At 39.8% G+C, this 15,351-nt stretch overlaps 1 protein-coding gene across 1 annotated transcript in view; it reads right to left on the reverse strand.

Annotated features, from left to right (window-relative positions):
• Window positions 1-12,247: 12,247 nt before the first annotated feature.
• Window positions 12,248-15,351, reverse strand: part of NKAIN2 (sodium/potassium transporting ATPase interacting 2) — a 315,720-nt gene continuing 312,616 nt past the window's right edge. The window contains exon 7 of the mRNA XM_086460449.1: window positions 12,248-12,320. Within this exon, the coding sequence (XP_086316575.1) occupies window positions 12,248-12,320 (73 nt within the window). The remainder of the gene's footprint in view (window positions 12,321-15,351) is intronic.

A 15,351-nucleotide genomic window follows, 5' to 3' on the forward strand; every position in this document is an offset into this window, starting at 1 on the left:
AATAGTCTCAAGCGTCCAGGTGTGAGAAAACCAAGCTCCAGGGAACAGGCCTGAAGAAGCAATGATAGTTTCTCATGCATTTCCTTTCATGAAGCAGAATATGGGGTTGTGCACGTCAGTGACTGTCAGGATGGGTGTCTCGCTTGGACAGAGTTTTGTCAGGAACTACATTTCAGGCTGTGAGTTAATTAAAGAGAGGCATTTTTTGCACAGGAGAAACTCCAGACTGAGTGGTGCTTTTGGCAAAAGTACCGGATTTCCAGAAGCAGTGGACATTATTATCCTGTCTTTTGACGTTGTGCTTTATCTTTCTGTTCATGTGCAAAAATTTCCCTGCTGCTGAATTAGTTTGCTCAATGGAAAACTTATGAAGACTGTAGAGCTCTGTGCGATTGAGCAAGAAGCTAGAAGGACGTGAAATACTTAGACTGAGAACTGCAGGTTACAACTAATATTTAACATTTATTTATAAAGCGAAAAGAGGTCATGTAGCAGATTCCCACTATCATATTGGCCAAATAGCTATGCAAATGTCTTTTGATTCCTTCTTAATACTCATGTTTTGCAGAAAGTCTCCCAGGGTGCTAATCCCCTGGAGTGATATTCATTCACATGAAATGAAATATACAGAAGAGTGGGAATGATAGAAAGATTTTACTGGCACAAATGTGGCAATGAGTGAGTTATGTAGGTCAGCACAAATGAGTGTAGATAAAATTTTTATATCATCACACCATGCATTTCACAAATGCTGGGCATGAAAGGGGAAAAAATCAGAAATTTTGTAGAGGCATTTAAAAATTATCGAGAGTAATTGCTGTGGGGTTTTGTCTTTCAAGCAAAGCAAATATTCAGGCATCTTAATTGCAAATTAACCTGAATTCTCTGCGAAACAAACAGCAAAATTCCTACTGACCTTAATAAAGCTGGGATTTCATCCAGATAGCCAACTGCAGGAGATTCAAAGAAGGGAAAAATAATAACCAACACATTTTAGAAACTGATGGTTTTCCTGAAAGCTCTTTTTTATACATAAAGCTCTTTTTTTGTACATGAAACACTTATTTTTGCTACAAAGGTTGATTCTGGGGCTCCCTCAGCACAACAAGCAAGACTTTTGCAGCCTTTTGAGACAGCAGAAATATTTCCAATGGGAAAATTGGATCAGGAATTGACTAGATGGTCGCACTCAGAGTCATGCTCAACAGCTTGATGTCTGAGTGGAGACCAGTGACAAGTGGTGTTCCTCAGGGGTCGGTATTTGGACCAGTGTTATTTAAGATCTTTGTTGGTGACATGAACAGCAGGATTGAGTGCACCTTCAGCAAGTTTGCTGATGACACCAAGTTGTGTGATGTGGTCGGCGCACTGGAAGGCAGGGATACCATGCAGAGGGACCCTGACAGGCTGGAGAGGTGAGCCCGTGCAAACCTCATGGAGTTTAACAAGGTCAAGTGTAAGGTCCTGCACATGGGTTGGGGCAGTCCCAAGCACAGGCTGGGTGATAAGTGGATAGAGAACAGCCCTGCAGAGAAGGACTTGGGGGTATTGGTGGGGGAAAAAATGAATATGAGCCGGCAACGTGCACTTGCAGCCCAGAAAGCCAACTGCATCCTGGGCTGCATCAAGAGAAGTGTGGCCAGGAGGTTGAGGGAGGTGAGTCTCCCCCTTTACTCTGCTCTGCTGAGACACCACCTGGAATGCTATGTCCAGCTCTGGGGCCTCCAGCATTAGAAAGACATAGAACTTCTCAAGGAGGTCCAGAGGAAGGCCACAAAGATGATCAGAGGGCTGGAGCACTTTCCCTGGGAGGACAGGCTGAGAGAGTTGGGGTTGTTCAGGCTGGAGAAGAGAAGGCTCTGGAGAGACCTTACAGTGTCCTTCTGGTTCTTCAAGGGGGTCTACAGGAAAGGTGGAGAGGGACTCTTGATCGGGGAGGGTAGTGATAGGATGAGGGATAACCATTTCAAACTGAAAGAAGGTGGATTCAGATTAGATATCAGGAAGAAATTCTTTACTGTGGTGGTGGTGAAGCACTGGCACAGGTTGCCCAGAGAAGCTGTGGCTGCCCCCTCCCTGGCAGTGTTCAAGGCCAGGTTGGATGGGGCTTGGAGCAACCTGGTCTAGTGGAAGGTGTCCCTGCCCGTGGCAGGGTGTTTGGACTAGATGATCTTCAACGTCCCTTCCACCCCAAGCCATTCTATAATACCATGAAACACATGCAGTTTAAAGGGGAGGCAAATCACAGAATCAGAGAATGGCTGAGGCTGGAAAGAGCCTCTGGTCATTGTTTAGTCCACCGTCCACCCCCCCACCCCCCCAGCAGGGCCACCTACAGCAAATTGCCCAGGACCGTGTCCAGTCAGGGTTTGACTGTCTCCAAGGATGAAGACTCCACAAGCTCTTTGGGCAGCCTGTGCCAGTGCTCAGTCACCCTTACAGTAAGAAAGTCTTTCTTGATGTTCAGAGGGAATCACCTGTGTTTCATTTTGTGCCCATTGCCTCTGCTTCTGTCACTGAGACACTGAGAAATGTCTAGCTCCGTCTGTCTGTTATAAACATGACCTGGGGATAGAACTAAATATTTTGTGCCTAAGACTCATTTTATTTTAGGGGGTGTAATTTTTGAACTTGTTAGGAAGAAAGAAATAGCTTTCGATCAAAGCTAAGAACAAGAATTCTAGCAACTATTTGCATTATTGGAAACATCTCAAGAGAACAAAACTGGTGGATAGAGAAAAATGGGAAGACAAAGGCAAATGGTGCTGGCCATATATTACATGGCTCTCTGAAATAATTTCTGATGTGTTGCCACCACCTACAATGTGACCACGTGCTGTCTTTCTTGATCCCAGATCATCTTTGCAGACCCAAGGAGCCAGCATCATTGTTCATGCAGTCCAGGCACTGTTACAACTTTAAGTCAGCCAGGGGTATCTGGTAGAGGGCTCAGCCCCTCATTCATGCTGACATGGTTTCCTCTGACATCTCATCTTTGTTTTTTGCAGTCATACCCCCCGCTACTTTTGCACCACATACGTTTCGATTGTAATCAGGCTTGCACAATGATTTCACTCAGCTAATGTCTTCTTTAGTTTTTAAATATTTCACTTAATTTTTTGCCTCCATCCCTCTGATGGTCTCCAGTTCAATAGATAGGGTGGAGTTTTCTAAATCCATTGGGGAAGGCCATCACATGATGCGGTCTGCCACGGCTGTTGTCACTGAGGCTGTGATCTTTTACTTTTTCTAAGAACCTTTTCCTAGCCGCCTAAAAGTGGGATCAGATTTTGGCCAGTGCTGAAGATGCCTGAAAATCACACCCACACTGCATATATGTTTGCAATGAACACATAAGTATTGTTTTTTTAATTTTATTTAGAGGTTCAGTGTCACTGACAGTTTAAAATAAAAATATTTGCCCAAATGAGTCTCAGCACTTTCAAAGCATGGTTTCCTTTCTGTTTCAGTTCTTCATCCTTCACAGACCTCTGTCGTGTCCAGTATCTGCCATTTTGTAATTTGTGATTTGATCTAATTTGGCCGTTTCTATGTAACGAATTTGAAGAACATACTATGAAAATATTAAAATCAAAAAGTTATCTAATCCTATGGAAAACATAGTGAAACTGCTGACATTCTTAAAACATCTTGCATTGTTTTTCTGGATTTGAACTACAAAATATAAGGCCAAACCAAAGATGGAACAGTTACTCTGTCATCAACAGTGTTCAAAATGTTTTTCATAGTAAGTTTCTGTCGAAAGTTTAAGTAGGTAGCCACATGTCATGCTAGACAAGACCTTAAAGCAGACAGTGAAAGCAAAGATTAAAGGAAAGACACGTCTTTATATTAATTATAGATGGCTAGTATTTCTCAGGACCTGAGGGAAATAAACAAAAGTTCTTGGTTACTGAAAGCTTGGAGTGTATTGCTTTAAACCAGTAAATGTGGACAATTTACATGGGTAACATGCCACATATCAGCCTGAAAATATTTGCCACAAATTGATGAATGAAACAAGAAAAATAATGAAGAAAAATGACAGTACACACACACGCCAGAGAGCAAAATAAACAGTGTAAGTGTTTGGTAAATAAATCCCTGCAGAACTCTTAGAAATGACTGACTGATTAATTGAATCAATCCATCAGCCTTTTGTGATGGCATCAATTTGCAGTCCCTTTGATGTTGTTCTTCTTCCACAGGTACTGCTTTAGATGCCTTTAAAATGTAGGATATGATATAATACATCGATATGGAGGTATCATAAATCAACTGGATACTCTAATGAGATATAATTGGCTGATTCTTTTACTCAACTCTCCTATGTACATGCTTATCACCTTGTAATTGTACTCCAAGTTCCCTTTTCCCTACTCTTCTCTTTTTCCTGGAGTTATTTGGCACCCACTTTTCTGATCAATCAAAATTTAACATAGTGGGACTATGAGATCACATTTTTCTTTTTTTCTTTTTTTTTTTTTTAAATGTATTTAAATAGTCTCATTTACTTACTTTATTTAACATATATAACCTCTTTGCAGAATGGACTGTCTTATTTACTGTGTTCATAGATTGCACCATGCTTGTACATCCAGTAAATATCAGAAATTGTAACTTTTGTACACAGAATGCCCATCTGAAAAATAAACAGCTGGGACTTTGAATCTTTTGAGAGGAGGGATAGGTAAAGGTAAGTAGAAAAGGGGAGAGGTTCCGTGTGTGGTTTTGTATCCCCACCATGAAATATACTTATGTAACAGGTATGTAAGTGTGTATGTATGTATGACAGAGAGAAATGAGCCAACATTTAGTACAAATGCACATAGATGCATGATACTGAGAATTCCATGCAAACTAATGCAATTGTACATACTTACATGTTCTCTTGGGAACAAAAAGTTCACCTGCGTGCATAGAAACCAAATGTTTGCAACAGGAAAAACAGAAACTAAGACAAATTTGAAGAGACTGAAATGTGAATCCGATTCAGTCAACGTGTTCACAAACACATTTTCTATGAATTTTCTTCTAGTTCACCTGTGCCTTTTGTAGCTCTGGATATTTATGACTCTCTGTGTACTCACTGAGCTATAGCTTTAGCAAATGTAATTGCACATTTGAAAATGATCCCTACTAGGGCTTGCCGTATCTCACGGCTTCTGTAACACTGCCAACCCTTACCGTTCTGTTAGATGTCTCCCTGTGTCTGGGGCTTTTGGAGGGTGTACAAACCTTCCTCTTCTTCCAGTTTTGCATATATCCATAGTGACACCATCTTTCATGACTGTCATCACTGTCTTTATGTGAACAGCTTGAAACAATGGATGTGACAAAGAGCAGTACGTAATTTTGGGAGGGTATTTGAGGTTGTATTCAGGCAGAGGGGGAGAGCGAGAATGGGACAAGGAGAAGGTGACAGGGAGAAAGAAATGAAATATGTATGACATAGCATTCTGACTGGCAGAACAGAAGACTGTTGAAGAGCACAAGCTGAAAATGAACATGCTTCTTCACGTTTAGCTCCATATAACCTATTTCCCAGCAGGACAAAGGCAAAGCTAGGAACGTGGTCAGGTAACAGATGACATCAAAGATCCTCTTCCACTGGTGAATGTAAAAGTCTGTTTCTTGTACAGGAGATTTAATTTTGAATCAGACATGACCACAAACAATTGTTTTTAATTCTCAGGTTTCACAGTGCTCCTCTCTATCCAAAATAATAATCCCAAGGCATCTGGAAGTCCCAAGAGCTGAGTCTTCTACTCAACAGAGAGCAGAAAAGATGGTGTTTTGATTGGACCTGATGAAAAACTCCTTAGTGATCTTGGCAGGATTTGGAAGACAATTGTAAAAGACATCTCAGTTTCTGAGAGGTAAAGGAAGAGTGCATTTTAAAAGACCCTTCTTTCGTGCATATGGAGAGAGATGTGCAACAAATGCATGTATGATGCTACTTAAAACTCTACATTTGGTACAATATCTTTCTTTCTATCCCACTCAGCTACGCAAAGGTCGCAACTCCAGCTGGCTGTAATTGCGCCTCTCGGAGAAGATCTGAACAGAGACACTTGTCAGGACACAAGTCTAAAAAGAGCCAGTTTCTCCAGTCCATGGCTGGGGATGAAGTGTATTAGTGACTACAGGAAGGAAATATCTTTTACTGACTTGTTCTGTGCTGTGCCACTTCTACACATGAATGAATAATCGCAGTCTAAAGGACAGTTTCTTTTATGCATGGTAATTACATTTAATATTGCACATAGCTTGGAGCGGACTGATTAGCATAACAACTGTCTACATCTTTCTCCAAGGAGCAGTGGACACAGTGCTGTCTGCAGTATTTCTATGCATCAGTTCGTCAATAAAACCTGGCTCACCTTTAGTGTCTGCCACCAATCCATATGCACTGGGAAGAAGCCAGATTCAGATGAGCCAGAAAACAAGCTTAAAAAGTCTATCAACTTAGTCTCAGTTATGTTGAAGAGACTCAGTGGAAAGAAAGCAAGCAATACATACACATAGACTATTCATGGGGTTTTCCGTCTTTGTGAGAAAAATCCTCATCCTCTGAGTAATTGCATTTAAAAATAAAACAGAGAACTGGAAATGAAAATATTACAAACTGGACGGATTCATGGTTATGGAGTTTTACTACTATCAGTGTGCTTAAACGGAGGGCAAGAGTGCAAGTGATCAAAACCTTCAGACACTGAGTTAATAGCCACTCCTATCCAGAGACATCCAGGGATCAATACATACTGCACTAACCTTTGTCAAAATGCTGTATGGCAGCTGAGTATTGCAACCGGTACTTAAATTAGCAAGTGGGACACAAAATCTTTCTCCTTACCTGACTGAAAAGTATCACTTGCACTATAATTATGGCATAAAAAATCCTAATTACAATAATTAATGAAGTCTCTTTCTAAGGAATAGTCTTAGGAGAGCATGACCGAGTATCTCGAAAGGTATACCATTCTGCTCTGCCTTTATTAAATGACCTCGGGCAAGCTGTCAATGTATGTGAGCTCTATAAAGACGTTGCCTAAGACAGGATTTCATCATTTCAGTGTAGGGACAAAGAACAGCATATAAAAGAATATTAATGCAGTGGAAATATCCATGTTACATAGCTCTTTCTTAACAAGGATTACTTTTGCAATACTTAACACTGTTGGCAACTGTAAACCTATCACAGGCTTAAAATTCCTGATGAGTGGGCAAAAAAGCCCCATTTTCTAAGTGAAGAGTCTATTGCAGTCAGCCTTGTAAAAGAAACCTTTTAGTGTCAGTGATAATGAAAATACCTGCTACCTATGACAGAGTTAAAATGATGTCATGACCTGGCAATTTCTATTCAGTGCTGTCACATCCATGCACTGCACAGATCAGGATTGTCATCATGTAAATGTAATAGGATTCTTTATTCTGCATTGTTGCTCAGTTGGGAACAGTAATTCTAAGTTTCCTGTAAGTTGTGAATAGCAGCAGGGGGCCATGAATAGCTTGGAAACCTATATTTTTTCCATTTATTTTTTTTAAATGCAAATTACACTAGTAAGTCGAAAAAATCACTTTTGTTAAAAATACATTCAGAATTAACAAATGCCAAAAAGAAAAGAAAAAAAAGACACATTTGGATTGTATCTCTTGCCTTCTGAATATTTAAGTTTATAACAAAAGCCCAGCCTAGAAAAATAACATTCTTTACTGGATTTTGAGGAGGATACAGCTGTACAAATCAAAAATGTCATCCAGATATTCTCACATTACTGTGCTCTAAACTGCTTCCAGAAGAGATCTGTCCACTAATCATTTAGTTTAGTAGTCAACAGTCCTAATTTCTTTTTAATGGTGGTGCTCTAACTGCAACTTAAGCAGGGTTATGAATATCAACTTCATATAGGTATGTAAGTGTATATATATGTATACTGTGTGTATGTGAGTGTGTGTATATCTACTCTGTATGTAATATATGAATACACATTTATATTTTAACCATTAATAATTAGGTTTGCTTCCTATTTCCTAAGCACTTTACAAGCATTAACAAATCAGACCTCACAAAAAGCCTGTGAGGCACATATTATTCCCGTTTTATAGATGGGAAGACTAAGACACAGAGAAATTAAGGCCAAAATTTTCTAAGTCAAAAGCAGGCCTAAAAGCTACATGTAGACACTTCATTAAATTGTCTGACTTCTAAAATTGCTAACTATCAGTAGCCTCTGTTCCATGGGAAATCACTGAAAGGTAGGAAAAATTATCATCTGAAAATTGGATTGCTGCTTAGGTGCCTAAAGTGGTTTCTTTTCATGTTAAAAAATGATTTTTATAGAAATATGATTTTGATTAACTGGTATACAGGGAAAGCTAAAATACCCTGTTATGACATTTTCATTCCATTTAAAACTCTACATTGTGTTTAATACTATACATCTGCTATATTTAATACTACATAAATGCAGAAACTTTCAAAATTTTTCAAGTTATGGAAAATTCAGCCTGGCACTTGGAAGTTGCATGACTTTCCAGGGGGCGAAAAGAAGCTCTACCCAGAATGAACTCAGAATTTCAGGTACCCAAATCTGAAAATTTAAATTTGAGACCCAAATCAGCAATGAATGCTTTATGGGATCAGGCCTAGGGGACCTGATTCATACAGGAATTCCCTAGCAGGATCTGGGGCTGGAGCCCTTGGCCCCCTGCATCAGAATCTTCTTGGCTTATGCAGCACCTTTCAATAGTTATTCTTGTGTATCTTATATACGTAGACATACACACACGCACACAAACACACGTACATATATATATATATATATATATAAAAATCTCACTGAATAAATGTAAGTATAGTTCCTGAACATGTCCTGTATCTTGTTTTCACTGGTGAACCGCCTGTTCCTCTGTCATTGTCCAGAGTTGCTGCTTGTGACACTGTACATCCATGCAGACACAGCAAAGGGCACTGGTTTGTACAGGGATGGACGAGTGGCGTGAGCGCATAGGCCATGGGAGCTCGGGAGATGCGCGGGTGCAAGGGTTTGGCCGGCAAGGAAAAGGGAGTCGCTCAGGAGCACCCCGAGCCTTTCCAAGCACTGACCTTTCCTTTTGCCCTCAAAAGCTGCATGGTCACCTCAGGTGTGGTAGGTGCGTGCGTTTGCCTATGCAAGGTCTGAGCAAAGAAACAATGACAATCCAAGTTTCTGAAAAGCCTGAGCAAAATATTGTTTTTTTCCTAATGAAAGCCACCTAAGTGCTTGAAAATACAGATCAGATGTAGAACAAAACATATGTTCCTAGGAGTTCAGAGTATTTCATATACACATTGACCTACTAGCAAAATTCCCAAAGGCATCTTGTTGCCAACTACGTAACAGCACAGTATTTTTCTCAGCCACAATAATACAGGAAGATAAAATACACGTTCTAACACACAACAGATCCCCCGAATATACCACAAAAAGGTCTCCAATATTTCTTCAACTCAACTAGTCCCTCCCACCCTTCCCAACAGAAACCAAAAAATAATCTATATGGATCCCTTACGGTGCAATTAGAAAAAAAAAAAAAAAGCTCACTTACAGAGAATTTTCAGTTAAAATTAGATATAAAAGAGTAAACGTAGCTAGTACATATTCAGTTGGCCTTTGTTGATAGAAATCTGCAGATGTCTCTGTAGTTAGTAAAAGACATTTAGAGATAGCTATAAAAGCACCTACAGTGCGATAAATAAAAAACAGCGGGATTAAGAAGCACTGTTTCTGCTGCTTATTTCCAGTAGGTTCAATTATTAGTTTATGTTACCCCTTTCCCCAACCCAACCCCCAAAAGGTCTCTTTTTTTTTTTTTTTTTTTTTTTTTTCCATTACAAACTGTTTGTTTCTTGACCACTGTGGAGCCTCAAAAGTAAAGCACTTCTCAGACAGCTGGCAGTTTTCTACTTGGTTGCTCTGGAGCCATGGAGCAACAGAGCCTTATTCCCTGACATGAAAACAAAACAAAACCAAACAGAAGAAAACCACTGACTTAGAAATCGTTCAGAATTAACAGCAGCATGTTACTTCAAAAAGCTTGCACGGAGTTTCTCTGATGTGCAACGCAGTTGGGTTAAGGCAAGTATGAACTGTACAGCCTTCAGGGCAAACAACGTGCTGTCTATTGACTTCTGCTGCAAGGTCATCCTGGTATTTTTAGTGTTGTGTTGACTAAGGAGACTCGACATGGCCAGGAGTGTGGAGGGGGCTCCAAAAGCACCGACTGGGCTGCATTCGTGTCTTAATCCAGATGGGCCGCGCTTACGGTGGCGGGGGTAGGGAAGAGCCAGAAGATGGTACCAATGCCTCTGCTCTGGCCCTCTGATGCTGGGAGGCAGGAGGAAGTCCAAGGTGGGGTCTGGGGTATCTCCCTTAGTACCTGTTAGAAAGAGGGTCTGAAGGTGTCCGTTGTTTTTTGTCTTGCTGTTCGATCAGCTTTTTTTTTTTTTTTTAATAGCACAAAAAATGGATTTTTTTTTCTCTTTGAAGAAACGAGGGGCCATCCTGAAACAGTTTCTTTGACAGGTCCTCCAGACCACGTTGAGTAGCCCCTTTGTTTACTTTGACCTAGAAGAGAGACAGAAAAAGAAAGATACTTGTAATCCACCATATCCCTATCAGATCACTGCCCTGCTGCTCTGGTGCCCTTTTGCAAGCAAGTGTAAGCCACCAACCAGTAATGGTTCAGGTACACATGGGATGAAGAGGACAGAAAGGCAAAGTGTTTGCTCAGGTGATCACTTGGTTCTCTCTGGAACATTGTCAGAGAAGGCAGCACAGGTTTTCTAAACCATTCTAGGCAGGAGCGACACTTAATTAGAATCTTAACTATATATTCGTGTGTCGACTGGAAGATGATCTGAACTATAACAATCCATCGGAAATGTAGCTGTCTTTGTAAATGCAAGAAGTGATGCAGTATGAAAGACAGAAGGGCTGAATCACAGGTGCCTGGGAAAGTTGCCCGAGGCTCACTTGCAAAGCAGAGTGCATGTGTGAGTGCCACAGCCCTGTACACCTGAAGAGTCCCGTTCCAAACTCGTGTTTTGTAGTCCAGCTTTCAGTCTAAAACAGACAAGATGTTGGTTGCTAGACAAGTCTTAGCTGGTAGTTTATTTAAATGAAGTGTTGCCTGTAACATCTGAATCTCACAAACATGAATCTTAAGGAGACAATAACACAGGAGATTTGTGCTGCATGAGCTTGCCGAGTCTCACAGTGGCCATACTCTAGATGCAGTTTTTTGTGCCTTGCTTATGTTTCTTTTATGCTTCAACTGAATGGTAAGGTAGGTAGTACCTTCAGTATGTGCAATTACCTAGACAAATACCTGCAGCCTTAGACTAGGAGACCATGACCAGCATAATGCATACATAAATACAACAGAGAGAAAAGATGGGAGCAGGTCCTGAGGCAAACATATTGACCCCTCCTACACCTCTCTGTCCCTGAGTTATTGACTCAAAATCCCTCTAACATTTGGTGAAAGGTAGGATCCCGTTAGCCAGAAAATATTAAGTGCCTTGTAGTGAAGAGCAATGCCTACCAATAATCTTGTATAGCAGAATACACATAAGAGGGTGTATATATATATATATATATATATATATATAAATATGTACAAATATATATAAAGGGGTCTGTGTGCGAATGGTGTGTGTATTTCTATGCATATATAGTATGTGTGCATGTATATATATATATACTGCAAAGATTCTCAGACTTCACAGAATACAAGGAAAGCAAGCTTCACTTCAGGGCTGAACTGCTTTTGAGCAATTTCTCCAGTGCATTAGGCATCAGCATCAGACATGCATGCTTTTTTTTTGCTTCACTTCTTCTTTTCTTGAGCAAACAAATTTACTGTGAAAAAAGTGAAGAAAAAATCTCTCTTCCCTCCCTCCTTCCTACTGCTTTTACAGCAGTGATCATGCAGTGCTGTCTTGTTCCACAACTATAACTGTGATTTTTCATGTGCAGCAGAATCAGTGCCATGGAGTGTTTAGTCACCTTCCTCGGTCACTTCCCAAGAGCAGAATTTTCTCTTGACAATTGATTTCCACCATCTTATTGTGTTCTTGTCCCATGGTCTGGAAATGAGCACTGGCATCTCCCGCACAGAATGCCAGGAAGCTGCTTTTTAGTACATCAGCTGTGGCCACACTGCAAGGAGGTACATGAGCACCGGTTCTGTCCCGTTCTGTTTAAAAAGCGTATTCGTTTTGAAGGGATTGTCTAGGCTTCTTGGCTTGTACAGCATAGAGCACACTGTTGGCACTTAAATAATAAAAAAAAAAGCCATTTATAACAGGTAGATAAACATCATGATAAGAATTATCCCCCAAAACCAGTGTTTTATTTAAAACTTATTTTTAAATTGAATATATTTTTTCTGTTTAAAAAGCAAGCTGATTTAAATTAAGTGTGAAATTGGGAGAGATGATAAGGAGAGCTGTGTTTGGAATTCAAAGCCTAAAATATAGAGAAAAGAAACAAAGTGAAACTGAATCATAATTCTAGACTATTTAAGGGAGCAGTAGCCAGAGATAGTCACCTCAGTTCATTATCTGCAGATAATGCTTCTTTTTCATAAATAAAGATTTTTTTCCTTAAATATCCTGTTCATTTTTGGTAGTTTTGCATAACAGATGAAATTCCACATAGATGTACTGCGTGCATTTAAACTGAATTGGAATGTTATAAGTAGAGCTTGTCTGATATCACAAATAAAAAGTAATAATTCTTTAGATAAAAACGTCCTGACACAATAGAAACGTAAACATGAGGAGTCTGAATAAATCAATATAATTATTTAATTGCAAGTGTAAGTTTGTGTAGTTTCAGTATAACATCCAAATTAACAAAATGAAGTGCTAACTCTAGCACGCAGGAGGAAACTGGTTACAAAACAGTGTGTCTTAACAGTTAGCGATTGCTAAACCCAGTGTTCCTTCAGGTTAATAATTAAACTGTGCATGTATAAAACATTAAAAATTTATTTAAATCACTTGGATGTAAACTGTCTGGCTTGAATTGAAATAAAAGTTTGTGTTGGTGGAATTCTGTCCTCACAATACACTAAATCGTTTCATATCAGCAAGTAGTACGTGGGTGATGACTGAGACCTACCACACAACTCTGTATGTCTTTAAGATTTGTACTATTTCTGTGGATGACTAGATCTAGTAAATACATGGGGGGTTCTTTGTGCTTGTTACTGAAATACACGTTGAAATTTTCATTTTGACAGAATCTGTACAATGATTAGAACCTGATATTGTTTTGGTAAGCTCTTCAAAGCTGAGGCCATAAGTTCTCCTTCACTTTTGTAGCATGCCTAGCACACCTATAGGTGTTATCACACCACAGACAATAAAAAGAGGTGTTGTGTCTTTGAATATAGTTACTAACCAGATGATTTAAAGGCAACTACCTCCTATTTCTCTCCCAAACCCAGAGCTCCACTTGAGTTGCACCCACTGTGAGCCTGAATAGTAGAGGATGCAGATGTGGCAACAAGCTAGCCTTATATTTTCTTGATCTTTTGCAGGAATTAGACATGATAATGTTTAATATACCCTCCACTGCCTATAGATTTAAAGACATTTTGTAGCAATTGATAAAGCTGGGGAAATAGTTATACGAATACAGCTGTATGGATGTTTATGGGTGTAGTTGTATCCTGGATGGATATGGTTATACCTTGGACCATGATGAGAGTATGGCAAGGGACTCCATAAAGCAGAAGGTCTGTTCTGTTCTAGCCTTGCCTAGCCTTTGCCTTTCCATGTTAAATGATTCTTACCTTTTACTCATCCCCTAGAGATGATGAGGGTTGTAAAGTGCAGGCAACATTGGCCAGAGAGTAATGTAAAGCCCTGTATTTTTTTTTTTTCTTGAATACTATGGAGGCTAATACTGTTAGAATTGTAGAATCATAGAACAGTTTCGGTTGGAAGAGACCTTCAAGATCATTGAGTCCAACCTTTGTCCTAGCTCTATCAACACCACTGAACCATGTCTCTAAGTACAACATCTACCCGTCTCTTAAACACCTCCAGGATGGTGACTCCACCACATCCCTAGGCAGGCTGTCTCAATGCCTGACAACCCTTTCAGTAAAGAAATTCTGCCTAATATCAGAACCTGAACCTCCCCTGGTGCAGCTTAAGGCCATTTCCCCTTGTTCTGTCTTTGGTGAACAAGATCTCTAGGGAACGAAACCCAACAAAGAAATCTTTAAAACGTCAAATACAGCCTGCTGTTATCATATCAGTGTGTTTTGATTTCCAGTATGTAATGTTGCTGTAAATAGTACTACAAGCAGATCAAACCACAGCTTGATTAATTTGGCATTCGAATTTGTCACTCCACTACCTAATGGTCTGCCTACATTTACAGAGCAATTGCAGTGTGAATACATATGCATGTGTTCCTGGTGCGCCTCAGCTGTAAATAACAGAAAGATACTCCTAAATGCTGTAAAAGCCTCTTAAGGACAGACTGTACCAATTCTAAAGAAACTTGTCAAATACTATATAGTCAGAGGGAAACATGAAGTGTCTTTGTTTGATTATGTCTGGGACAAAGCGATACTTTTGTGGGTTGATTGGACAGAACATCAGCTCACATACTGATTTCTGTCTCTCAGTTAAGACAGCAAAATCGTCTACAATCCAGTGAGAATGCAGCATTGAAATAAGGCAGAACACAGTTTATGTGGATTAATCATGTATCTCTTTGTCTCAGCTACAAGCTTAAAACTATTGCCTTCTTTTTTTCCACAGGTCTAGCTTCTTTACAGTCAGTATGAAGATGCTCAGTAAATGCAATCTGCTGTTCTGGAAGAAACACTGAAAGCATAAAGAGAATGGGATAATATCTCAGCTAGAGGGCTCCATATGTTGATGACAAGGTATGGTATACTGAGAAAGAAATAGGATTAGAATTGTTCTAAGTACCTATGAGCCACACATAATACTAGGAAGGAAATAACATTTTCTAAATGCACAGCACTACCAAAAGTGCAGGTGAAAAATCTTTACTTGAGCACAGACAGATGGGAAGCTGAAGTTAAAATGGCATTGGAGATATGCACTATTGTAATTTGAAATTATTAAAAAGCTCCTAGCAAAGCTCCCAAAGGGCCCAGTTCTAAGCACTACTGCGGAATTGATTGTACCACTGATAAAAGAGTAAATGCCAGTTCCATGCAAAAATCCACTAATCCATTAGCAGACTTGCTTCCACTAATCAGAAGAAATGAATTTACATTCAAGGATGAATGAAAGTGTACGTTGGGATGGAT

Source organism: Leptosomus discolor, chromosome 2 (assembly GCF_034619465.1).
Source record: "Leptosomus discolor isolate bLepDis1 chromosome 2, bLepDis1.hap2, whole genome shotgun sequence".
Lineage (NCBI taxonomy): Eukaryota > Metazoa > Chordata > Aves > Leptosomiformes > Leptosomidae > Leptosomus > Leptosomus discolor.